At 42.1% G+C, this 25,528-nt stretch overlaps 1 protein-coding gene across 5 annotated transcripts in view; it reads left to right on the plus strand.

Annotated features, from left to right (window-relative positions):
• Positions 1-21,673, plus strand: part of EIF4ENIF1 (eukaryotic translation initiation factor 4E nuclear import factor 1) — a 42,743-nt gene extending 21,070 nt beyond the window's left edge. For 3 of the 5 annotated variants that reach the window (XM_029233746.1, XM_029233726.1, XM_029233760.1), the window contains 13 exons: positions 2,324-2,499; positions 7,757-7,892; positions 8,100-8,279; positions 8,917-9,149; positions 12,201-12,272; positions 12,712-12,895; positions 13,831-13,910; positions 14,247-14,389; positions 16,908-16,992; positions 18,264-18,396; positions 19,560-19,904; positions 20,157-20,321; positions 20,904-21,673. In XM_029233746.1, coding sequence (XP_029089579.1) covers positions 2,324-2,499; positions 7,757-7,892; positions 8,100-8,279; positions 8,917-9,149; positions 12,201-12,272; positions 12,712-12,895; positions 13,831-13,910; positions 14,247-14,389; positions 16,908-16,992; positions 18,264-18,396; positions 19,560-19,904; positions 20,157-20,321; positions 20,904-21,145 — 2,174 coding nt within the window. In that variant the 3' untranslated portion in view covers positions 21,146-21,673. The remainder of the gene's footprint in view (positions 1-2,323; positions 2,500-7,756; positions 7,893-8,099; positions 8,280-8,916; positions 9,150-12,200; positions 12,273-12,711; positions 12,896-13,830; positions 13,911-14,246; positions 14,390-16,907; positions 16,993-18,263; positions 18,397-19,559; positions 19,905-20,156; positions 20,322-20,903) is intronic. The other 2 variants (XM_029233752.1, XM_029233737.1) reach the window with 2 other exon arrangements.
• The last annotated feature ends 3,855 nt before the right edge of the window (positions 21,674-25,528 follow it).

The following is a 25,528-nucleotide window of genomic DNA, read 5'->3' on the forward strand; positions in this document are numbered from 1 at the left end:
TCTGCAGGCATGTAATAGTGCTGGGAGTATAGCCATGGACAAGACAAATGTGTTCCTTGCCTGCATGATTTTAATACAGGTGTATGTTGAGCACCTACTCTACAGGGCCCAGTGCTAGGTATGGTACAGATGGTGATGAATGAAACAATTTGAATATGTATTTCACTTATAAACAAAAAACAATTATGTAGAAGGAGGAAATGGTTAAAACCCTCCACTGATAGAAAATTTTAATTTGTATTCTCTCTAATGAAAAGTATATGTTCATTCTGGACTTCCTGGCAGTCCAGTGGTTAAGACTCCACGGGGCATGGGTTCGATCACTAGTCGGGGAACTAAGATCCTGCATGCCGTGCAGTGCAGCCAAAAAAAAAAAAAAGAAAGAAAGAAAAGAAAAGTATATGTTCATTCTGAAATGTGATAATAACACTTGCCCTTAGTTATCTTTCCTGGGTCCCTGGCTTTTGAGACTATCACAATAAATGGCCAGTTGTGTTTGTCTGCTAATGCATGTTCCTACCCACTCTCAGTTGTCAGGCCCAGTTTGCTCTCAGGCTGGCATAAAATTACACATGGGGCACTTCTGCTGCTTGCATCTCTGTTAAGAGATGTTCTCATCTCAACACAAAATAAAAGAGAATAGGAGAAATGCTAAAGTTTTTTTGTAAGAGTATGAACTAAGTACAGACTCTCTTCTGGCTGTCATCCTAAAGTAGGTAGACAGGTTCTGGTGGGTTAAATGAGTTAGAGAGAAGCACTGCTCTAGTGGGAAAGGACACAAACTTGGCATTGATTAGGATATTAAGTTGTTTACCTTTTCTAGGGCTTGGTTTCTTTGTAAAGTGAGGAAAATACCTCCACCAAAGTAGTCGTTTTAGTTAAATGTCAGTCTTTAAGGAACATCGTTTACCTCTGCTGGTTGGCAGTACGTGTGTGCTGACCCACTGGAGAGGCTGCCCGTTGCCTTGTCCATGGCTCACAAACGTCCGTCTCGCCAGTTGCCTTAGGCCCTCAGAAGGCCCAGGGTTCTGAGGCGGCAGGCACCTCTGTGGAGGGGCAGTGCTGCCTTACACACACAGCACAGCATGGAAGAGCACTGCCGGCCCACCTAGGGTTGAAGTTTCTGCCACCTGCTAGCATTGAGACCTTGGGTAAGCAAGCCACTTGACCTTTCCGTTGTTGTCCCCTGCCTCGCTGTCTAGCCTTTTGAAGTGTTATTGGAATGAAAGCAGATGATAGCATTTAGCCTCTCTTGGTCTAGAATATCCTGGATGAATAATGAGACTACAGTCCTGTTGGGGCCTTTTGAGAAGGGGTGGGTCCAGGCTTTGGCACTTTTTTTTTCCTAGGAGGACTTCATGTCTGCTGTGATCTTGAAACTATAGGCAGCTTTTACATTGGTGCTTTTGCAGGGAGGGGCTTTAGGAGTTCTGTTCTTCAAATTAAAAAGTTGATTTTCCAGTATCTCAGTGCACTTATTTTAAAAGGAAAAAGTCTGTTTTTATCTGAAGGATTTTGCCTTTTGCCCATCCTCTGGCTAAAACTAAGATGTTAGCTTCCGTCAATGGAAACTTGGTAGCTTCTCTTAGACCTTATCTTCCCATGCTAACAACCAGACATAACTCAGTTTTAAATGAACCAGGCACTGCAGAGTAAGACAAAGCTGATGAGAGCAGCTTTCCTGCCTCAGAAAGCTCAGTCTCACCAGACTGTTCCTATAATATAGTGTGATAAGTACTCTGAGAGATAACACAAACATTATAGAGAAGGCGGTGATTAATTTTTTGGTAGGGTAAAAATGGGTAGGCAGTGCAGACTTTGTAGTGGAGGTGACATTTGAGCTTTGCCTTGAAGGATGAACTACAGTCAGTAGGCAAATGAAACTTGCCCTTGGACTAGGTTTCACATAATACCTTAGGTTGCTGAACCCTGACTTAAAGTGGTGATGCAGATGCATGGGTGAAAGCAGAGCCAAATTAATTTCATTCCATTTTTAAGCAGTAAGAGAGGCTCAAAAATTGTCCTTTAAAAAAAAAATTAGAAAAAAATCCACTACATTATAGAAAACTTGAAGAATGGGCAGAGGAGGGATCATAATCCTTCCTAAATCATGTTGGTGTTCTGACTTGTTATTAAGTCTTTTTTCCTCCTCTAGCTCCCATAGGAAGGGAACTGTTTTACTGTTGCAAGTGCTGCACTGGCACAAGAAGTCTGCTTTTAAAGTCATCTGTGGCTCTTCTGCATGTGTGATGATGCTGAGGCCACAAAATATGTCTGGAGCAGTTTACATGATCAGACTGTCTTTGTCCGGTTTTGCTTTCAGGCGTGGTCGAGTGCAATGGAGGAGTGGCCGAAGAGGATGAGGTGGAGGTCATCCTTGAACAGGAGCCTGCTGCTGATCAGGAAGTGCCAAGGGATGCCGTGTTGCCCGAGCAGTCCCCAGGAGAATTTGACTTTAATGAGTTCTTTAACCTTGATAAGGTGCCATGCTTGGCTTCGGTGAGTGTAGCAGCATGCTTATAAACATGGATGGAGCAACTGTAGGGTTAAATTTGACCTGAGTCTTTAAGATACCTCTTTTTAAAGTTTTGTTTTGCTAGACGATTGGGAGTTTTTTGGCTTTTATTCTTTTTTTTTTTTTTTTTTTTTGCGGTATGCGGGCCTCTCACTGCTGTGGCCTCTCCCGTTGCGGAGCACAGGCTCTGGACGCACAGGCTCAGCGGCCATGGCTCACGGGCCCAGCCGCTCCGCGGCATGTGGGATCTTCCCAGAACGGGGCACGAACCCGTGTCCCCTGCATCGGCAGGCGGACTCTCAACCACTGCGCCACCAGTGAAGCCCTTGGCTTTTATTCTTAAATATTATTTGAATTTTTGTTGGCTTCGTTTTGAGAGGCTAAGTGGAAATGACTAAGTGAGAATTCTATACTAGTTAACTTTTTCCAGGTTGTTAGCATTGGATTAAGAATTCTTCAGATGTTTAAGAACATTGTCTGCTTTTATTTTTAAGTTGTTAAGTGTTTGTTATAGAGCCTTATTGTGGAGGTGGATTTTTATTACTGATCAGTATCATACTGATCTGCATTCCTTGGGTAAGGCTGGTTAGGTGGTACCTGTGTGATGTGATGGTTCCGAAAACCTTTCATGAAAAGGAATGTGGGATACTATCACTGTTGCTGTTAAACTGTTGAGGTCTAATCTTTCTCGACTTTTAAAGTAGAAACAGTAAGACATCCCAAATCTTCACTTGGTACCTGCCCTTGCTCCTGTCCCCTTTGGCCATTTAGGGATTAGTAATGCCTCATCAGATTTTTGGAGAAAAGATAAAACTGTGGCCTGTGCCCCCAGAATTGAGATTTTTCTGTGGTTGCTGAAAGAGTGCATAGGACTGATGAAATAGAATTTTAAAAACCATTTGACCAAAAGCATCTGTACGTCCCAGATGTTCTTTACAGGACATGAAATACAGCAAGTAAGTTTGACCAGTCCTTTAGAACTAGTGGTTCTAACTTAACTTACTCTACTCCTTAACTGTAACTGCTTCTTGTTTGATCATTGCATGAGTGGACAAAGCTGGGCATGACAGAGAGGCATGCCTTTGTCATTTGCCTGCCCCCAAAAGCCTAAAAGATGGCCACCTGGAATAGGTGAGCAGACACTGCATAGCGCTGATAGGTACAGGGCCACAGGTGAGTTCTAGGGCAGTACTTCTCAAATTCTCTATGGTGAAGGCCAGGTTTTATTTCCAATCCATTGAGGACCAGTACCTTAGTATAAAGTACAAATATCACAGCAATGCCCAGTTGCTATAAAAGTTGCTAAGCATTTACTCCGACTCTCAGCTTACCTCATTGTGGACCAGCTTGGCCCAAGACCACACTTTTCTATAGCGCTCTTCAGGAATATGTGGAGGGCAGCTGCAGATCAACCAGCAGCTGCGTGGTTTTGCTCCTTAAGTTCTAGCACAGTTTTAACTAAGTCCTCTAGCCAGATACGTCACTTACAGTGAGCTGGCCAGTAGTCCTTTGGCTCACTATGAGTGGAAGGGTTGCATCCAGATATGAGTTTAATTTACTTGATGTAAAACTGAGTGATCCTCTCAAATTCTTAGCTTTTGAGGGGACAGTAATTTTTTATTTTTATACCAGCTGTGTTTAGTGACATTTTGTTTTTTGCATTCTCCTAGAAGACAGATGGAAATCTTATTGTAAAAAGTTTTCACAGCAAAAGGTCAAAATTTAGAGGCCTGTACTTGGCTCCAAATGTGAGTACCTGTGAAACTTACCTGTGTAACTAGGCAGAGGAAGAATTCAAAACTAAACTTTTAATAATAGGTAACATGCATATAGTGCTGATTGTTTTAGGCTTTGTATCCAATAAGTCATTTAATCCCCACAAAACTCTTGTAAGTTAGATTACTACTGTTTCTGTTTTACAGGTGAGGAAGGCAGGCACAGAGAGGTTTAAATAACTTGCCTAAAGTCACATAGCTAGTTGGTAGTGGAAACTGAATTCTAATTTTTGTAGTTTCAGTTAACAGTCTTTACTCCTAATTCCCCCCAACTATACTGCCTATAAAGCATAAAAGGGAGGAATAGGAACTCAGCACCATCTTATCCTTTGGCCCTCACCCTCAACCAAAACTTGGTTAATTCTGAGAAGGTACCTGGCTAGGAAATCTCTCCATGCTTTTCATGGAGGTACTACTCATTAAGGTGTATATTCTATAATAGATTCACTTAAAAGCAAAGCTGGGATCAGTAAAAAGAGATGCTCTGGTTGTGCTGTATAACCAGCTGGACTCTATTATAATGCTCAGAAAATGACCAGTCAATTGGGAAAAAGAAGGGCTATATAAGATTTGAATATCAACTGACAAATGATATAAACTGTTTGAGGTATAGTACCTGGCACTTAGTAGGCCCCACAGATGTTGGGTATTAATTGGCATAAACAGAATTACACCTATATTTTTAAGCTATATTTACTGGCACTGCAATACGTTAGAAGTTGACAGCCACGAAAATCTGTACAAAATGAAAATTTAGATCACATGTGCAAATAATTTCAGTTATGTAATTAAAAATGAGCTGATTTTAGATATGCAGCTCTTACTACAGTACCTGATACATAACAGGTACATAGAAGTATTTTGTTTTTGTTTTTTTTGCGGTACGCGGGCCTCTCACCGCCGCGGCCTCTCCCGTTGCGGAGCACAGGCTCAGCCGCTCCGCGCCATGTGGGATCCTCCCGAACCAGGGCACGAACCCACATCCCGTGCATTGGCAGGTGGACCCCCAACCACTGCGCCACCAGGGAAGCCCCATAGAAGTATTTTGAATGAAGAAAAATGAAATCAAAACAAATCCTAAACTATGTAGAGTGATGAACAGGAGCATGACATAGAAAAACCTTGGTGAAATAATCAAAAGTGTGCTAAGGTGAAAGTGTGTAGCCTTAAATGCATTCATTACAAATCCAAAGAAAAATCAAACTAGAGTGAAACAAATACAAAAATATGGAAATTTCCATAAAAGTGGAAAGTAATGAAAGAAAAGCATTGATTAGTAAAACTTAGTAATTGTCAAAGAGCAAAAATATTTCACAATATCTGTATCAGAATAATATGAATCCTAGGATATGACTAGTCTAAATGACCCTTAACGGACCAAACTAACAGTCATATAGGTTACCTTAAAAATGCTATTAAAAATGTAGTCTAGAAAGAGCAGCTGAAACATACCAGACTGCAGTTCACAGTCTCCTCTTCTTGACTAGCTTAGGCTGTGGGATGTAGCAGCAGTCAGCTGAGTACCAATGTGCATAAGGGGAGGGAGGGACTGGTATTAGAGTATCCCTGCTGGCTCTATGGTAAAAAAATGACTGACTAGATAAACTCTTAAGATTCTTTTTGGGTTCAAAATGCTCTAGCTTCTTGAAATTGGCATTTATAGTAAGTGGTGTGTAAAAGCGACTGTCTCTACTTATGTTTTAGCTATAATAAAACTTAGCTTCTCTAACAAAGTTGGTCACTGATCAAAATATGGAAATGACTTTCTTAACACTTACTGTCAAATCTTTAGAAAATGTCCAGATACCTTATATTCACTTCCTTTACTTTTTCATGTTCCTCCTGGGTATCTTCTGGCTTTTTTCCTATACAGTATGATCAGAGGAAATAAAAACAAAGTGCAAAGCTATTTTTACTATTTTTAAAATTTCAAACTCTTTTCAAAATTAAAATATTTTAAAAAGCTGTAGCTTTTACTTTTAAAAATTCCTGTTTATCACCAAGGTGGTTGGGTTTTGGGTACAATTCCCAATTTTTCACAGTGAAACATCACTATAATGCTTCCCCTATAATTTAATGATTGCAAATTAGTGGACTTGAAAGTCAGCATTTGCTGGCACAGCCTGTTTGTTTACAATCATTTTGTATTCATGTCTGCAGGGTTTGCCAGTACTTGTCAAAGCCAAATCCAATAAAAAAATTGGTCTTTGCCCTAAAAAAAAGAAAAAAGAAAAAGTCAGCATTATTTAAGGTATGAGAGTCTACAAGTGGAATGTGATTGAAACTGTTGAATAATACCTAAGAAAATAGAAGTACCACAAGTAATCAATGTCTCGGTCTTGTGTTCAAGAGAATTATTTGTGGCTTAGATTGGGTATGTGTTATGAGAAAATTCTTCCAGATAAGAATAAAAGAATAAATCTAACCTTCCACTGCTGAACTTTGACTAGAAACTGGGGGTTTTAGACTTCAGATAAAACAAAGTCCCTAACTCTGTCATCTATGTACCAGTCTTGAGAAAAACCTGTTTTCTGTTTATGCCTTATTGTCAAGGATGTGCCTCATTTGGGGATTGATATTTGCTTTATCTTGTCTTTTCTAAATATTGATAAGAGAACTGCATAAAGGTCATTTTGGATATTTAATTAGATTTATAATAGGGTACAACTGAAAATTTCATTTTCAATGCTTAAATTTAGTTTTTAAGAAGGGTTGGTAATAGAAATTGCTGTTATGAAACAACGTTGAAGAAATTACTTCTGATCATAGTGCATCATTTAATTGCTCTTATTATTAAACCAAAAACTATGGAGGTCAGATTTAAAAGAAAACTAACACCTGAAAACTTTCCATTAAGTTCAAACAGATATTAGAGATCAATTAAAAGTTCATCTTTCACATTCTGACTTGGACTTTGACTAGGAAATATGACTTGGAAATATGATCTTTATGAGCTCTACTTTTTAGCTTTTGGGTTCTGAAATTGTCAGCATTGGATTTCATGATGTTCATTACAACCTTGAGGTTGCTGAAGTCTGAAGCAATGGTTTTCTTTCATCAGCTCTCCATACCTGATGCTTAGTTGAAGGTCACTCATCAGCTTGGCAATGGAATGCTTTACTCTGGTGCTGATTCTGATTTCAAAACTATACCCTCTTAGAACATTGATGGATTTTCTAATGAGGCAAAGATAGAAAACCAGAACACTTTCTATAGCACAGATGTTTTGCTTTATATGCTTAGAGAATACATGGTTGGTTATGCCCAAGTTTGGGTTACTCAGAAATGATCCAGGAGGGGAAGAAAAGTTAAAGATGATCAGAATCCTAAGTTCTGAGGGTGTTTGCCTTCAGGTCAGCAGCATCAAAGGAAGTTTCAAAGTAAGTGACCCTTTCTTAAAATTTGAACCTTCTTGTCCTTTTCACCTAGAAACTATTATCTTAGCTTCTTTTATCTTTCCCTTTAGATGATAGAAGATGTTTTGGGAGAAGGGTCAGTCTCTGCCAGTCGATTTAGTAGGTGGTTCTCTAACCCGAGCCGATCAGGAAGCCGATCCAGCAGTCTTGGGTCAACACCACATGAAGAGCTGGAGAGACTTGCAGGTAAAATTGCTTCAGGTTCTGGTCTTGGATGTAGACTTGAGCTTTCCCTGATATGGTTCATTTTGTCTTCATTAGTCAGGGGTCCATTAAAGGGTTTCTGGATACTGAAAAAACCCTTCAATTGGTGTCCTTTTAATACTGTTGAAGATATGTTTCTGTGCTTTATTGGGACCAATTAATTATGAATATATTTACTTGCAATACTAGGTCTGGAACAAGCCATCCTCTCTCCTGGACAGAACTCGGGGAATTATTTTGCTCCTATACCATTAGAAGACCATGCTGAAAATAAAGTGGATATTCTAGAAATGCTACAGAAAGCCAAAGTGGATTTAAAACCTCTCCTTTCCAGCCTTTCTGCAAATAAAGAAAAGCTTAAAGAGAGCTGTAAGTTTTTATTAGAGTCTGCTTTAGATATTTGAAACATTTGGATGCTCTGTCTTAATGGCAGAATTGGTTCTAACAGACTGCTATCTCATCAAAAGTCAGATAATGGTGGGTTTTGTTTAATGTTCTTCAAAAACACTTTTTATCAAACAGTACCACCTCTTTGAGAATCTGGTAGTCACTGGGTCACAAGCTCCATGGTAAGAACTTTTCTTCTAAGTCCTCCTTACCTGGAGCCTGAGTATAACACTCTCGTGAATGTTGTAGTCCTCCCGAGCATAACTTGGCAGCTCCTCACGCCTCTGCCCCAGTCTGCCACGTTCTTGCTTAGGTTATTAAGCCCTCAACATACAACCTTCGTGATACAATAACCATAGTGCAGGTAGCACTCTTTCTCATGTTGGGCCATCTGGGATTCCTGTCCCTGGTAATAAGTCTCCAAAAGACTCATTATAAGAAGTCCTCCTGCAGGATCTCAGTGCCTTCAGTTTGTCTATTTTTGGTGTCAGCCTTTTCTGACCACCTCACTTCAACTGTGAAATAAATTATTTTCACCTTAACCATCATGGTATACAAAGAGAATTCCTCCCACATATTCCTTTACTTCGCTTAACCTGGACTTTTTTCAACCTTTCAGCACATTCAGGGGTTGTGCTTTCAGTGGAAGAGGTAGAAGCAGGGCTCAAGGGCTTGAAGGTGGACCAGCAGGTGAAGAATTCAACTCCCTTTATGGCAGAGCATTTAGAGGAGACCCTGAGTACTGTGACCAGCAATCGACAGCTCAGAAAAGATGGAGATATGACTGCATTCAACAAGCTAGTGAGCACCATGAAGGCAAGTGGGACTTTGCCTTCTCAGCCCAAAGTCAGCGTAAGTATTTGGCAGAAACCCCAACCTTTTCTCCTTTTCCCTCTTTCTATTCCACTTCCCACCCAATAAATGGCTTTTAAAAAAGGTATTCTGAGTAAGTTGGAAATTCTTTAGTAGTCAGTTGGTCCTTGCTACTTTTGTGTGTTTTTTAATTATCGCTATACTGTTTGTTACTTGAAAAAGCAGGCTTGTGGTTAATCTGTAGTTACTGTGCATGACAGTACAGCGATTGAAAGATTCAGACATAACTTGCTTATCTTAACTCACTGCTGAAAAAAAAAGGTGTAAACATACCTTTTGGAATGAGCTCCAGAGAAGGTTTTCTGTTTATTCAGCTACTTAAGTTAAAGTAACTTACCATATTTTTAGAGTAAAATCTTTTCACAACTTCTAATTACTCCCAGATACCTGAGATTACTTGCTTTCTTGATTAGGCAGTTGACAGGTATACATATCATTTGTAAAGTATCTAAGATGAATTTTTCAGGACAGTTGCATTCTGTTAATTTACTAATAAAAAAAAGCTGTGACTCCAAACTTATAAAACACCTTTAGACATGAAGTTGGGTTACAAGGTGACTGCATGTCAGTAAATGCAGGTGTGTAGCACATACTGGTCTTTGTCATAACACATTTAGAGGGCGCCTCTCAGCCATGGTCTATGTGTTACTGTTGCTAACCCTTGATGATACAAAGTGAAAGGGAAATGGTAAATCTGAATAATAAATAAAAACATAGACTTACTCTAGTTGCTATGTTATAGCAAATTTACCAAACTGAGTTTTGCCTCTTGTTTTTCCTGACACCTTCTTGTCTGAGAGCTATAGGTTAACCATGGGAGAAGTAGCTGTTTCATTGTGCCTTGTACCAGTGGAGGGCAGCTGATTTTTGATGTTTCTTTTCTGACCAGCTGTTAGTGCTAGATCCTAACAGACGCCATTGTTCCTGGCCTACCTACCTGACTCTCTGCCTCTGAAAGGAGGCATCTCAGATAGGTATAAGATAGACTTATTTCTGTGTATCTGACCACACCATGCCAGTAGTAGGGGAATGTTCCTTGTAAGCTGCTTTAGATAATTTCCATGCAAAGAATTACTAGATATAAATGCTTTCAAATGAGGACCAGATTACAGGACTGCAGACTATCCTGTTCTGCTTTCTTGTTATTGGGTTGGCCAAAAAGTCCATTTGGGGTTTTCTGTGATTTAACGGAAAAACCCAAACAAACTTTTTGGTCAACCCAGTACCTTTATGTCATGGTGATTACGTGCTGACTACAGTGGTAGGGGTCAAATCTTGTAAATAGCCACTTTTAGTGTAAGTAAAGAAATGGGAGCAGGGGAATTCAACAGTTTACCTGATGCTTTTGAACATCTTCTTTCAGATATGATTCTAGGGTTTGATATTAACACAGTTGACCCGGAGTTGTGAGGATAACTGGTATGATGTTGGGGTTTCAGTGCTCTGAAATATATCTGGCTTCAGCTGAGGGAATGAGCCTCAAACACACGCATAAAGGAATGGATGATATAATTTAAGGTGCTAGGCAAAGAGTAACACAAACTCAACCTAGAAAAGAAAGCAACAAGAAAATAATGTAATAAGTGCACCAGGCATTATCCCAAAATATTACTTGATTTGCATATTGTTGTTTAAGTCATGGAATTCTTCCAAGCTTTTAGTTACTGTGACTGTGTTATGTATACTATTTCTGATCTGCCTCTGTTTTGGTTCAATCATGTTGTTTATCCCCAAAATAGGACATGTTGGTTCAGTCTAAACTCTATTTCAAATTAAATTGTAGACACTATCCTCCAAATATAGTAAGCCATGTAGTATAAAGTTGCCTATTTGTTTTTTTTTGTTTTTTAAAAAAAATTTATTTATTTTATTTATTTACTTTTGGCTGTGTTGGGTCTTCGTTGCTGGGCGTGGGCTTTCTCTAGTTGCGGCAAGCAGGGGCTACTTTCCATTGCGGTGCACGGGCTTCTCATTGTGGTGGCTTCTCTTGTTGTGGAGCACAGGCTCTAGGCGCACAGGCTTCAGTAGTTGTGGCATGCAGGCTCAGTAGTTGTGGCGCACAGGCCTGCTCCACGGCATGTGGGATCTTCCCAGAGCAGGGCTCGAACCTGTGTCCCCTGCCTTGGCAGGCGGATTCTTAACCACTGCGCCACCAAGGAAGCCCGCCTATTTGTTTTTGTTAAACGGAATTAAATGACTCTTGAGGAGATCTTATTAAAATCATTTACAGTCAGTTCCAATTCCAAAACCAGCAATGGAACACTTGGATATCTTTGGGCTATTTGTCACTCCCGAGGACATTGCTGTGGACCTTGGCAGTTCCAGCTTGTAGAAGGGAAACTGACAGAGAAAGCACTTCAGGCAGAGCTAAATGGACACAAGGATGTCCTGAAGCACCAGAGGTAATATAAGTTCGATGCAAAATATAACTGCTGCTGCATTAAAAGAGCTAAAAGTGGAGGATATGAATATTGCCCTGTATATGAGACCCATTTGGAGTAGCTTGTTAAAAAATAATTAAGTTTAAATTTCCTGAAATATGAAACTCTGAAATATAACAATTTTGGCTAAACTCACATGTTGTTACTAGGTTTTTCGTACCATCTGTGGTCTATAAATCTTGTTAAAGACAATGGGTAGCAAAGGTTGCCTCAAATAAAAAAAAAATTTCCTACTTGTGGCTTCTCAGTAAATAAGTGTTCCCCTGTTTCACCATTTTCTTTTCCCCTTCTTTTGGTCACAGTGTTAGAAATAGTAAAATGGACTTAGGGTTACCACAGAAAAGACCTTGTCTGAGGGTCTCTGAGTGGACTTTGCACGTACATGTGAAAATTCTTTCTGTTCCGAGATCTTTGGGACCTGTGTGATGAGAGAGTGGGACAAGTTGATCTGACTTTTCTGTGATATGGACATCATTCTGCTGTTAAGTGCCAACTCCCTGGGGAGTTTTTATGTTTTCTTGTGGTGGTCCCCAATTAATAAGTTTAGTATGTAAGAAGGTTAAAACCAGTTTTCCTTTGATTTTTTTAGCGAACGCTTGAAAGCCATTTGATGTCCCCTGCTGAGATTCCAAGCCAGCCTGTCCCTAAGAACATCTTGCAGGTACTTCACAATCTTATACCGAGGCCTTGGAGTCCTGAACAGTAGTCCTCTGAACTGGTTTTGTGTAGTGGTCCACCTTTGGGCCTTAGAGAATGATCCATGTTGCCCGGCAATGAAGGATACGATGTTGCTGCCTGACATAGTTCTGTGTCGCTTGTTAATCTCAATGTGGGGTGGGTAGGTGGCTAAAAAAGATGATGAAGTAAGCGCTTGGTTTCCAGTTTGCAGGTTTGCAATTTCTATGGAAATTTAAAGTATGTAACTTATATTTGTAGCACTAACTTAAAGGAAATGTTGGTAGCTGAACATTCAGAGAAATTTGTTGAATGTACATGTGCCAAGTCCTTTTGTGCAACAGGAGGGAGATTCATCATTGGCAACCTCTGACTAGGAGGAAGAACTAGGTTTGTTCACAAGGATTTGACTTTTCTGCCTTTAGGAACTTCTGGGTCCACCTGTTCAGAGACCTGCTTCTTCCAATCTTCTGAGTGGCCTTATGGGGAGCTTGGAGCCTACGACATCTTTACTGGGCCAAAGAGCACCCTCTCCTCCCTTGTCACAGGTGTTTCAGACGAGAGCAGCCTCAGCAGACTATCTTCGTCCCAGAATACCATCACCAATTGGTAAATGCTTTTGTGCGTAGATGCCTATCTGTTATCATTTCCCCTCCCCTTCCCCTAGGTTATACCTCTCCCTTAAAACTGGCAAAGTCTTTTTCATGGGTATCCTTGAAGAGTTTAAAAAGAAATGTGTTAATTTGTTATGATTTTTTCAGGGGGTGGTAAGGACACAGATGTGGAAGATAGTTTATTATCCAGCTGCCCTTCTAGATAAATAGGTTCATGTTGAAGTTTTGTACTTTTTCTCTTGAGGTTGATCTAAATTGGATCCAGCTTTTTAGTCATCTTCCTTATTTTGGGAATTCAATCTAGAAAAGTTAATTTGGCTCCGTAGGTTTTTCCTTAATAGAGAAGTCAGAGTAGTGGCTCTCCACCAACCTGGTGAAGTTGTACACGACCAACTGGGAGGTCTTGTGGCTAATTCAGAACATGAATGGAAGAAGCACTTCCAGAAAGCTGTCTTAGCAAAGTGTTGTACACAATCTCAGTGTTCCTGCACCTGCGACCACTTTAGGCTGCTGGCTGCTCTGGCCCCTGCCAGTCATACCTTGAGAGGAAGTTTTTGTAATCTTTCCACAATTAGGGAGATATAATGGAAAGAGTATGAACCTCAGAGCACTGGCCTCTGCTTTGGTATCAGATGATGTGGTTGCAGTGGGCCAAATCACTGGCTAGAAAAGCTATTCTCTCCCAGATAGAGGTCTCGGCTCTGAAAGAAACAAAACTGACAGCTTAGCTGGGAAGATAGATACCAGCAGTTTGAGTCATTAAGTGCTCTGATTGAGGTCCACAGAAGAAGAGAGACATCATCAGCCCAGGAAATCAGTACTTCCTGAAAGAGATGGTGTTCAGTGAGGAGCAGCATGCATTGGTGATAATGCCTCTTGGAGGGACAGGTGCTATCTTGACACGCACTGAATCTTTAACCTTCCCAACAGGTTTCACACCAGGACCACAGCAGCTTCTCGGAGATCCATTCCAAGGCATGCGCAAGCCCATGAGTCCTGTCACAGCCCAGGTCTGGCTGAGCTCTTTCTCAAACTTAATCTGTTGCTTGCTTTTTACCCTTATTGTTGCTTGTGGGATAGAGAATTAAATTGCTACAATGCTTGGAAGTGGTTTTGAATTATAACTCAAGCTCAGTGAAGGCTAGAAAATTGGTGAAATTATGTCATACTTAAATAGCTAAAATTCTGTTCAGTGGATGGCAGCATAGTTTAGTCAGGTTTGCAGTATCTAATTTCTCTCAGCTGCTGCTTAAACATACCTTTCCCAAAAGAGCAAAGAGAGACCTTTGTAGAAAGTGCACTGACTGTCATTCTTCTGCTGACCCCCCTCTGCCACTTCTGTTCAGCAGATGAGCCAGCTAGAATTGCAACAGGCAGCTTTGGAGGGACTGGCCCTGCCACATGACCTTGCAGTGCAGGCAGCAAACTTCTACCAGCCTGGTTTTGGCAAACCACAGGTGGACAGAACCAGAGATGGATTCAGAAACAGGTAAATTATTAATCCTACCCTTGTGGAGATTTGCAAATTAGTTATCCATAGTATAACTTCTGTTTTACACACTGATATATTATACAATATATGGTGACAGTTCCATCTCCTGAATGTTCAGTAGAGGAAATCGTATGATTGAATTCTAGTGCAGGGGCATAGGCTTTTCATCCCATATAATTTTATTTATATTTTTCATTTAGCGGATTCGTTTTTACAGATGTAGCTAGCAGAGCTACTTATTTGCAGTTATGCTTATGAAATGATGAAAAGTAAAACTACACCTAGCTTCCTCCCCCTCAGATTCCTTGTTGAGTATCAAACTGTGCCTTGATTCAGGTTTGTTGGTCAGAGCTGTTAACAAATGATTACTGACTTCACTCTCCTCCCATTCTCTCCACTAGTTTCAACAAGTAGTGAAATGAAATGAACCATAAGTTGGGGAGGAAAGGGTAGCAATATTGTTCTTTTTTATTGTAAAATAAAATAAGCAGAAAACTGCATGAAGCAAATGTATGGCTTATTGTAAGGTAAACTCTTGTCAGCTACCCAGAAGCCCTCCTTGTGCCTTATCCCGATAATACCCCTTTTCTCCAGAAGTGACCATTGTCCAGTCTGTAAAAGTAATCACCACCTTCGTATTTTTAGTTTTATCACCAAAGTGTGCATCCTTGAACACTGTACTCCTGCCCCATATAGTATTTGGTACTTAAGCCGTATTTGTTTTGATGTGATTATTAAAATTGCTGTCTCAGTGTCTTCCTTTAGCTGGTTTTGTATGTTGAAACTTTCAGAAAACATTGGGACCAGTAAGTACCCCATTCCCTTGCATAAATGTATCTGATCTATAGCCCTCAGCCTAAACAGAGCTCAGGACTGGTCTGCCAAGCCCCTTCACTGGACTTCTCTCTACAACGTAACGATTTGTTGACCTTCAAAGCACTTTTGATATCCACAATTTAATTTGCTCTTGGCAACAACTCTGTGAGGTAGATGGGGTAAAGAACTGCATTTTACAGATACAGAAACTTAGGTTTTTAAAATGTGACTTACTTGAAGCTAGCAGGTAGATCCAAGTCACTGTCAGTGGAGCCTTCAATTTTTAGATCAAATGGCAGGCCTTCCCTGAATACCCTGTACACAGTTGTGTCCCCCAACAGATGTGGTTTCTCCTTGCCTTGCTTTATTTTTTTATTGAACCTATCACCTTCTAGCATATTTTTTTCTGTCTCCCTGCCCATAGTAACCCCTCTACCTTGCAAACACAAGAATGTAATGAAGCCAGAGATTTTTGTTTTGTTTACTGCTGTATCCCCAGCACCTAGAACAGTGTCTAGCACATAGTAGGTGCTTAAGTATGTTTATCAGAAGGAATAAATGATAGGTCGTGCAGAACCACCAGATTGGAGGTTACCTCTTAGTCACCCAGAGTACTACTGTCTCTCTCTCCCCTTGTCGTCATACTCATAGAGTCTCAGGGTGGCAGCACTGGCGCTTACCTGGTACAGACTGGAAAGAAGCCATGAGTTTAGGATTCCCATCTGCTTATGAGTCAGAGAACTTCCAGAATCACTGACTGTACTTGGAGCTTTGGCCTTTGCAGAACAAGGTCTGACATGGCTGAAATGCAGTGAAGCTTTGATTAGCCAGTGAGCTCACATAGTTCATTCTTGTCTCAGCCTGTTTATGTCATCATCAACTGTTTCCTGTTTTCTTCCAAGTTAAGAGAGAATAAGTAGGATGTCTGGGGAGAGAAGGGAAGTCTGCTCTTTTAAACTTTATTTGGGAAGCCTGGGACCAACCCTGTGTGTAGACCAGGAGTAGCGGGGAATGCTTCATGTAACTGGGTCCTAAAATAGCTCAAAGTCTTGGTGCTCTATTTGACTTGAATCAGTGTCTCACAGAGCCTCACTTCTATGCCAGGCACTGTACTACTCAGTGTTGCTCCCTACCTTCTGGAGCACAGCCTGCCCTACAGAATAAAGGCCCTCCCTAGCCTACCTCACTGGAATAGTCAGCAAGTAAACTACACACTAGCCCTGGATAACCCTACATTCCCAAGGCCTTCCCGAGTCCCTGTACCTGTTCCTTCTACCTGAATCATTGTTCTCCGTCTGCAGTTTATCATTGGCACACTCAATGCAGCTCCTTCCAAGAGAAGCTTTTGCAAAGTCCCTGCCTCGTAGGGGTATCCTCTCATTCCTTCTACCCCTCATTTTCCCATTGTACTTTGTTGGTACCCTAATATTGACATTCCTTGTTTGCCTTAGGTTTGTAAGTATCTCCCCCACTAGATGAGAGTTCTTGCAAGGCCTGGGACCATGTATCATTAAGCTTTTGTCTTTCCTCAGAACTTAGCACATGGTTTTGCATATGTTAGACACTTATTAAATGCTTGGGAAATTGAATTGAAGAAAGGAAATGGGATGCTTCCTAGGCTGGCCTTGAGTTTTATGTGGTTTTAGAACTTGGAGTTTGAGTAGCTTGGGGCTCACACTGATAACTGGTTTGTTCACAGGCAACCGCGAGTGACCAAGTCACCAGCACCTGTGCACGGAGGGAATTCCTCTTCCCCTGCCCCAGCCGCCTCCATCACAAGCATGGTCAGTGACCTTTGCCTTTATGAATGACTCCTAGGCTTCTCCCTGTTTGGTTGTGCCTATGTTGGATCACTGTGTACCCCAAAATGTCCTTGAGTGCCTTCCACAGGAGTCAGTGATTTAATAGACTTTTATGCCTGCCTATTTATTAGGCCCTCCCCTCTTAGGATACAGTCTAACTCAGGATTCTAAGTTCTAGTGAAGCCCCTACCTTGGGGAAAGTGTGTTCCAGCAGATAGACAAGTAAGGGCCAGAGCATACAGCGTGGTGTGATATGTTCAAACAAATGAAGAATTGGAGTGGGGAGCAGGGGAGGACAGGGGTAAGGATAGGAGGAGGTGAGGTGACTGGGCTTGGAGCATGGGAAGTCCAGAGAAACATGGTGGGAGTTCACGAATTCAGATTCAGGTCTCAATACAAGTTAAGGCTGGGATAGAGAGGTTTGCTTACTTGTGGTGACAAGTCAAGTTTTACAGCCGACTCGTGTAACAGCATTATTTACCTTTTTTAGGTTTCATCCCCCCACAGACCTTTATCACCTAGTCAAAGCTGATAAGGGGAAAAGACTATTGCTCTGTACTTCAGGACCTCAAGTGGGTCTTTGCACTAAGCACCCTGAAGGCAGGATCTAAGAGCTTTTCTGTTCATAATTCATGCCCTGTCTCCTGTCATCAAGGATTTGGGATTGTTTGATGAGAAAAGTTGCATGCATAATAAAATCATCAATGTAAAAGTAGGCAATAAAGAGGTGGGAACAAATGACCCCAAATAGTGAGTACTGGTGGCTGAGGATACCTTTAAGAACATAATTGTGGATTTTCTGGTAGCCAGGTTAAGATGGGAAACATTACGAGTATAGAGAAATTTAGGTTCTGTGGTTGTCGCTGAAATGTCCTTTCCTAGCTGGGAGGGCTGCTGTAGCAGGGTATGCTTCTGGCCACGTTCTTTCCCCCTTCCCAGCCTAATCCTGAAGCAGAGGCTGCCATAGGCAGATCCCCATCACCGCAGACAGGTAGGTTGAAGCTTCTGTGCTTCAATTACCTTTATGCTAGAGCTAAATCTACGTTTTGATGAAATTGTGAGCATGGGATGGTGCACTTGGGCCACCGCCTATTTGGCCCATCCTGTTGCTTTTCTTCCAGCAGCTAGAGACCAGAACGTTGGAGTTGGCCTCTGCTACATGTAGCCAGAAGGGGACTCTTCAGCTTCAGTAGTTTGGCCAGTTGATTAGGAAAGGCATTTAAAGAATGTGTTAATACTGTTTTTCTCTGCAGCTTTCTCCTTCCTTCACTCCTACCTCAGTGATTCGTAAGATGTACGAGAGCAAAGAGAAAAGCAAGGAGGAGCCAGCATCTGGAAAAGCAGCTCTTGGTGACAGTAAAGAGGACACTCAGAAGCCCAGTGAAGGTACTGCAGAGCTGTTGAGGATGTACTGCCCAATAAAGTATGTGACAGAGCATCAGCCTGCAAAGCCCTGGGCAAGACCCCTGGTTGCTTTGGACCACAGTTGTGTCTAACAGTGAGAAGGGTTGGACCAGCTCACAGTTACTTAAGCCACTTGAAATTCTGACCAATCTAACAGTGGCAGGCATGAGTGCTGGTATTAGGAAGAACAAGCATTAGTTTAGGATCCTTATTTTGGCTTGAATTATTAGTACATTTATTTGGCAAATTAATAAAAGTTCAACCAGGTTTATTTCTGAAAGGTTCTCTCCAGTCTGTGGAGACTAATCATCTAATAAAATCTGCAATGAGTGAAGCATATAGGAGGTGTGTGAGAGCCTTTTATAAATATGTAGAAAATGTAAGAGGTTTTTAGGGGTTGCACAGTTGGGATTTTAAGGACATAGTGAAACAGATTCTAATGAGTGAGGTTTACATAGGTCTAGAGTATTGGTCTGAGAGCTTTTTGCCTGTGAGAAAGCTTCTGAGAAAAAAAAAAAGAAAGAAATCCTGTTGGTCCTACTAAAAGGCAGTTCAGATTCCTTCACCAGACTATAATTACTCTTTAAGCTTTCAGTTGTGATGGATTTGCATAATTTTACTCACTTGATTTTCCCCTTAGACTAAAAAGCATGTTAATCCCAAGCAGCTGACTAGGATAGGACTAGCTCCCACACAGATGCAGACCACAGGCATATGGGCAGACCAGGGTGCCCAGCTGAGTTAGACCACCAGACCTGATATGCCAGGCTTGCTTGCCCATAGCTATTCCTGGATTGGGAAGGTTATAAGAACAAAGATGTGGGCTTCTTAAAAGTTATCTCATTTACAACTTCAGAGTCTTTGGTTTTTTAGAGTGTAGCAAAAATAAACTCTTGCAGCAAGGTGTTGGAAGACTGGAAAACTTGGGGTCTACTCCCAGGTCTGTCCTTAACTACCCATGACCTTGACTAGGCCTGTTCATAAGGCCAAACGATGGTCCCTACGATGCAATCCTCTAAATCTGTTGAGGGGATCAAATAAGGATTGTGAGCTTTCTAAGAAGTGAGTTACTGGATCATTGGGAGGACAATGTGTTTGAGAAAAGTTTGCCAATACCAAAATATTCTCTTTCTGGATCCTTACAGAGAACCTCCTGTCATCCAGCTCTGTGCCCACTGCTGATCGAGACTCTTCTCCCACTACAAATCCCAAACTATCAACCCTACAGCGGTTTTCATGTTCCACCCCACTATCACAGACCAGTCGTTACACCAAAGAACAAGATTATCGACCTAAAGCAACTGGGAGAAAAACACCCACCTTGGCATCCCCAGTTCCAGGAACACCTTTTCTCCGCCCTGTCCACCAAGTCCCCCTTGTCCCCCATGTCCCCATCGTTCGGCCTGCTCACCAGCTTCACCCAGGGTTGGTCCAAAGGATGCTGGCCCAGGGAGTACATCCACAGCATCTTCCAAGTTTGCTCCAAGCTGGTGAGTTTCTGACCTGGCATGATGACAGTTGCTAGAACTGATGGTTTTCATCCCTAAAAAGATGTTACTAGGTTTTTTCCATTTTAACCAGTGGGTCCAATCTGATCTATCCCTTAGTCGATTAAAAGATTGGAACCTAGCATTGAGCATTCTTCATTCTTAATAAACTTTCTGATTAGCAAAACTGTATAGTCAGGCTTGAAAATTTCCAGGTAGATTATTTCTCACCAGTTTCTTCTTTCTGCCCAATAGGTGTGCTTCCTCCTGGGATGGACCTGACTCATTTACAGGGACTATCTGGCCCAATCCTGGGTCAACCCTTTTACCCTTTACCTGCCACTAGTCACCCTCTCCTAAACCCTCGTCCTGGGACACCTCTGCATCTGGCAATGATGCAACAGCAGCTACAGCGCTCAGGTAAGTTCAGAAATGGGCCAGGTGAGCTGAGGATGGGCTCAGGCTTAAAGTTTTTGAACCAGTTTCCAGTGAAGGGGATAAAATGACACTGACCATTCACCCTAGCAAGACTGGGATAAGGGTGTAATCAGAGAATAGGATGAAGTAAACCGACCTCTGTGGGATTTGGAATTCCTGTGAAGACAGTGGGAGAGCCAGGTGTGCTCTGGCTTTTTTGTTTTCTTTTGTCCCTTTGCCTCTTAGGAGAGGAGGCTGAGAATCCTTCTGACAGATTCAGCATAGGGACTGCCGAGAGTAGATGCTCTCTCACCAGTTTATGTCATTGCTTCTGCTTGTCTTGGGAAGTAGTGGGCATGTCATCTAGGATGGGCTCTCAATATGGATTGCTTCTGAATAGCTCAGCTTTCTTAAGGTACTGTCTTCTGGCATTTTGCAAAGGAATTTCCTAAAGAAGCCTAGAATCAATCACGTGGTAAAGAATTCTGTTTGGAGTTTCATGGATAGGATTTGAGTGAAGCAGGGCCTGCTAGAGAACTACCTCCCCTCCTTGTGCTCTGAATGATAACGTTCTTATCGCCACAGTTCTTCATCCTCCAGGGTCTGGTTCCCAGGCAGCTGCTGTCAGCGTTCAGACGACGCCTCAGAATGTGCCCAGCCGGTCAGGCCTGCCTCATGTGCACTCCCAACTAGAGCACCGCCCCAGCCAGAGGAGCAGCTCCCCCGTGGGCCTTGCCAAATGGTTTGGCTCAGATGTGCTACAGCAGCCCCTGCCCTCCATGCCCGCCAAAGTCATCAGTGTAGATGAACTGGAGTACCGACAGTGAGCAGGGCAGCAGGCTTGTCTAAGCCTGGACCTTTTGGTGGCACCCTGGTCAGGACTCTGCTTCCTCATCTCATGTTGGTTTATGGGCTTTTACTTTGTAGCACTCTGTGCGAAGCTGTTTAAGGGCACCCAGGTACCTGGTGTTGTCTGCATTATGATGGAAGGAACTTATTAACCAATCGAGTGGAGCCTACGTGGTGTGAATACAGGATGCAGTGTTGTCAGTCCTGAATACAGGAAACAGTCTTTTTTTGTAAGATATGTGAATGAAGTGTTGGTGTCTTCACCAAAAGGTGGCACCTTAAGGGTTCTGAGGAAATAAATGTATAGACCCTTATGTACAGACCTGTGTATAAACAACTTTTGTACATACATATAGGATAGCTTTTTTGAACTTATACAGCTGTACATAAAAGTAGCTGATATTAGTTAAGCCTGTGTCAACAGTTTGGACTTTTTTTCACTTGTACATTTGGGACTTTTTCTTTTGGTTGATTAAAGTTGCATATGCTAAGTGTGTGAATGAAGTGAATGGCACTGCTGTGTTTATTTCTTCCTGAATCCCTTCCTCTTCACTAGGTTCTTTTAGGGAAATTATCTTAAGTTTTTTCTTTAAAACTTATGGAATTGAACTCTCATTTGGGAGAAGGAAACTATGGCCCTCTTTCTTGAGCCTTAAAGACCCCAATGGGCCAGTTCAGGCTGGGCTGACCTTACAGGTAGTATTGACTGTGGCTAATACCAGATGATGGTGTGCAATTTCTAAAATTAAACCCACCTAGTGAAAACTATTTGTTTACTGGGGTAAAAGTCAGCGGTTTGTTGCCTTCCTGTTCTCCAGGTCAAAGTCCCCTATAGGGAAAAATGGGGCCTTAGAGTTCTGATTCAATCCATAATTTTTTTCCATATAAAACTTCCCTCAAGACTCTGGTGCCTGTGTTAACTGATTTCTTGTGTGCTCTACCTCATTCCTCAACTCACAATTATTTTAATTATTCATCTTAACTACATGCACAACATTGGAGAAAAGGATTCTACTATAATACTCTAACTATGGCCTCAAGTCCCCTTTCCTCACTTAAGGTTTTTTAGTCCCACCAATCTGAGGTGACAAATCTTGAGCTCCTCAAGTTAACTCACCCAGTATCTCGATACTTGTCTATTTAGGGCCAGCAAAGCTACTCTGACTTCATACTAGAGGGTCAAATAATGAGGCCATTCTCTGATTCACAGGTGAAATGAGCAAGATGGGTGGATTTTGAGTACAAGGGTGAAAAACAGCCTGAGTGTTAAGGGTACAGCCTGAGTGTTAAGGGTGCAGCCTATAAACCTGGAGCTGCCCACCCTGCCCTATATTCTTCCAGGAACACAAGAAAGCAGGTTGCTTTTCAACCAAACCTGGCTCTGTGGACTGAGCATGAGGTCTGTCTCTTCCTAGTACTTCAACTTCATTAGCCCTCCCTCCCTGCAGTAGGATTTGCTGAGTGATTCTTCAACTTCAGAAATAAGCCCTGTTTAGAATTCTCACAAATGCTTTGTTTCTATAAACAAAAGCTGGAAAACAATCTCAAGTAACAGTGGCAGAACATAGACACCTGAATCTAATTCCATCTTTCCTGTCTGTCCTTTCACCTTCCCTTTCATGTTGAACCAATAGTTAATAGGTGTAGAGTGGGGAGGATTGGTTTGAAGCTGCCGGTGAGGGCCTCCTTTTCAGACTTAGAAGCTGGTATGACAGAAATGAACAAATGCAGGCACCAAGCAGAGGGCAAGGCCATTAGCCAATAACTGGTGAGATGGAGCCAGAAGGAAATAAAGGAGTGTTGCTAAGAATAGCACAGCAGAAGCTAAACGGCACAAAAACTATTTTGGTGAATGGAAGAGTAGAGGCAAAAGAGGAAGTTAATGCAGTCTTCAGGAGCTAAAAGCCAGATATAGAGTAAGGGCAATGGAAGAGTACAGGCAAAAGAGGAAGTTAATGCAGTCTTCAAGAGCTAAAAGCCAGATATAGAGTAAGGGCAGGAGGACTTGATGACATGATGTCTCAGCTAACAAGATATCTTATGTGGAGCAACTTTGGGAAGTCTAGCAGGCATGAAATGAGTTTAGAAGCAATCAAGACTGGAAGGATGTGCAAGGCCTCCTCAAAGTAAAAAGGCAGAGGGCCACAGAGAACCTCGTGGAAGTTAAGGAGGGGGGTCAGGTAGGAAAGAATAGTGCCCCCACCCCCAAGGAAGCAGTTGAGCAGCCAGTACTTGGAAAGTTAGTAGTAATCAAAAGTAGGGGGAAAAAATGGGAAAGTACAGCCAGGCCTTCCAGGAGACAGCTGTTAAGTATCTTATAAGCCAGGCTCTTAAGATGGAAGGGAGGTCAGGTACATTGGCCTGAATGAAAGAGACAAACTCCAGGAATGAAGATAACTTATTGGAGTAAACTGATTCAATAGTTCTATTCCCTTTATCAACAATTGGTTCAAGAATGGGAATGAGATGCAGAGACAAATTGGGCAGCTTCTAGGAAATGGCTTCCCCAAAAGATAAAGACTCAGCACTCTTTAGTATCCTCTGGATACTGATACAAAGCCTGGGACTGAGCAGACATTCTTTGAGGGGAGCCAACTGCCCAGCAAAGCCAACAGACTGCAGTGGACAAGAGTAGCTTGATGGAAAGAATTTGGATCCTCAATGACATACCAGCTACCATAAGCCCATCTGAGCTCCAGAAAACTTATGTGAGAGACCAAGTTTTCTTCCATTTCAGCTGGTTAAGTTAGCGTCTGCTATGAAACACAGCTAAAAGCATTCTAACTAGTTAATGGCACAGGACAGTGAGTCTGCTTAGCTGTGCTATAAAAGATTAGGAAAGAAAAATGGAAATTCACAGGAAATTCAAGCCATGCTATGACAGTCAGACAACTCTAGTCTTGGAGTTCATGAAGAGAAAGCTTTGCACTATAGGAATAACCCTCCTTGGTGGCCCTACCCCAGGCAGCATTCCTAATACAAGACTGTACCTCTCTCCCAGAACTCCCAAGTCTGAGCCCAAAAGGGAGAGAAAGGACGGGTAGGGTAATGCTATCCTCAAACACCAGGGGCCACCGATGGGGGAAGGGGAGGGTGTTGAATGATGGAAGCAAGGCCTGTTCAAAGCACATCCTGAGGCCTTGGATGAACTTGGGTTTCAGCAACCTTCTCTCCCCAACATCCTGGCATTTCATTGCCCAATGAAAGTGAGTCAGGATTCCCCCAAAACCCATATGCCCTGGCTGGAAAGTAAACCTTGCTGGAAATCCCATAGCTCAGAAAGCCAATGTCTCTCTGAAGAGCCGGGGTAGGTTCTAAATTATGGCCTCTATCATGAATGTACCAGTGATATCAAGGTCTACGCCCTGCAAAGTGACTAGGATACCAGGCCTGAGAGGCTTATCTCCTGGCTGTGGGGACAGTGCTAAACCCAGGCTCTAGGAAGACTATGAGAGGGAAATAACTGTCACTAAGGTAATAGGAGTAACAAGTACTGGAAAAGGCTGAGTATGTGGAAAATCCCACATCCTCATTCCTCACAACCTGCTAGAAGCTCTAGCTCACTTCATCTAAAATCAAACTCTGTCTTCCTGTAAATGTTTCCCTTCTCGATTTTCTCAGGGACTACCCTTCTCTATCATCCCTGTAATCCATACTAAAATAATCTTTGACTTCTCTTCCAAAGAGCAAGTCAGTCAGTTACCGAGTTTAGATTTCTCCTCTATAGCTATATGTCCACTCCCTCCCTCTCCCCATATTCTCACTAGTCCAGTCCAGCACACAAAGATTTCTGCCAGTCAATTTTGCATTATCAAGGCAATCCCTTTAAATTCCTTATTTCCAGTCTAAAACCTCTACTTATGCCCTTAGTACCCTCTCAAGTAGTCTTGACCCCACCCCTCCTTATAACCTAACCTCCCACCTCCATACATATGTGTACACACAAACCTGCTCTGATCACACTGGTTGCCTCACTTGCAATGTTCTGCCTCCATGCTTTCACTCGGGTTATGTGGCTGGGGCCAGGGCTGCCATGGGAGTTCAGGAGAAGGGCTGGGCTATGGGAAAGGAGACACTTAGTGGCACCCAGCTGGCAGCATGGTTCAGCTAAACTTTCAGCCCAACAGATACACAGCTGTGCTCTAACTAAAGGAAAGGAACCAGTGAAAACAAAAGCCAACATTCACCAAGTACTTATATGCCAGATACTGTGCTAGTAAGCATTTTACAAGTACCATCTCTCTTAATACTAAGAATCTCCACTCTAGAAGGTAAGTGTTATTACCATCTCCATGTTACATGAGAAAACTGAAGTTTATAGAGATTGAGTAATTTATGCAGGATTCCACAGTTAATTAGAG

This window comes from Monodon monoceros, unplaced genomic scaffold (genome assembly GCF_005190385.1).
Source record: "Monodon monoceros isolate NGI ecotype Baffin Bay Population unplaced genomic scaffold, NGI_Narwhal_1 Super_Scaffold_1, whole genome shotgun sequence".
NCBI classification, from domain to species: Eukaryota; Metazoa; Chordata; class Mammalia; order Artiodactyla; family Monodontidae; genus Monodon; species Monodon monoceros.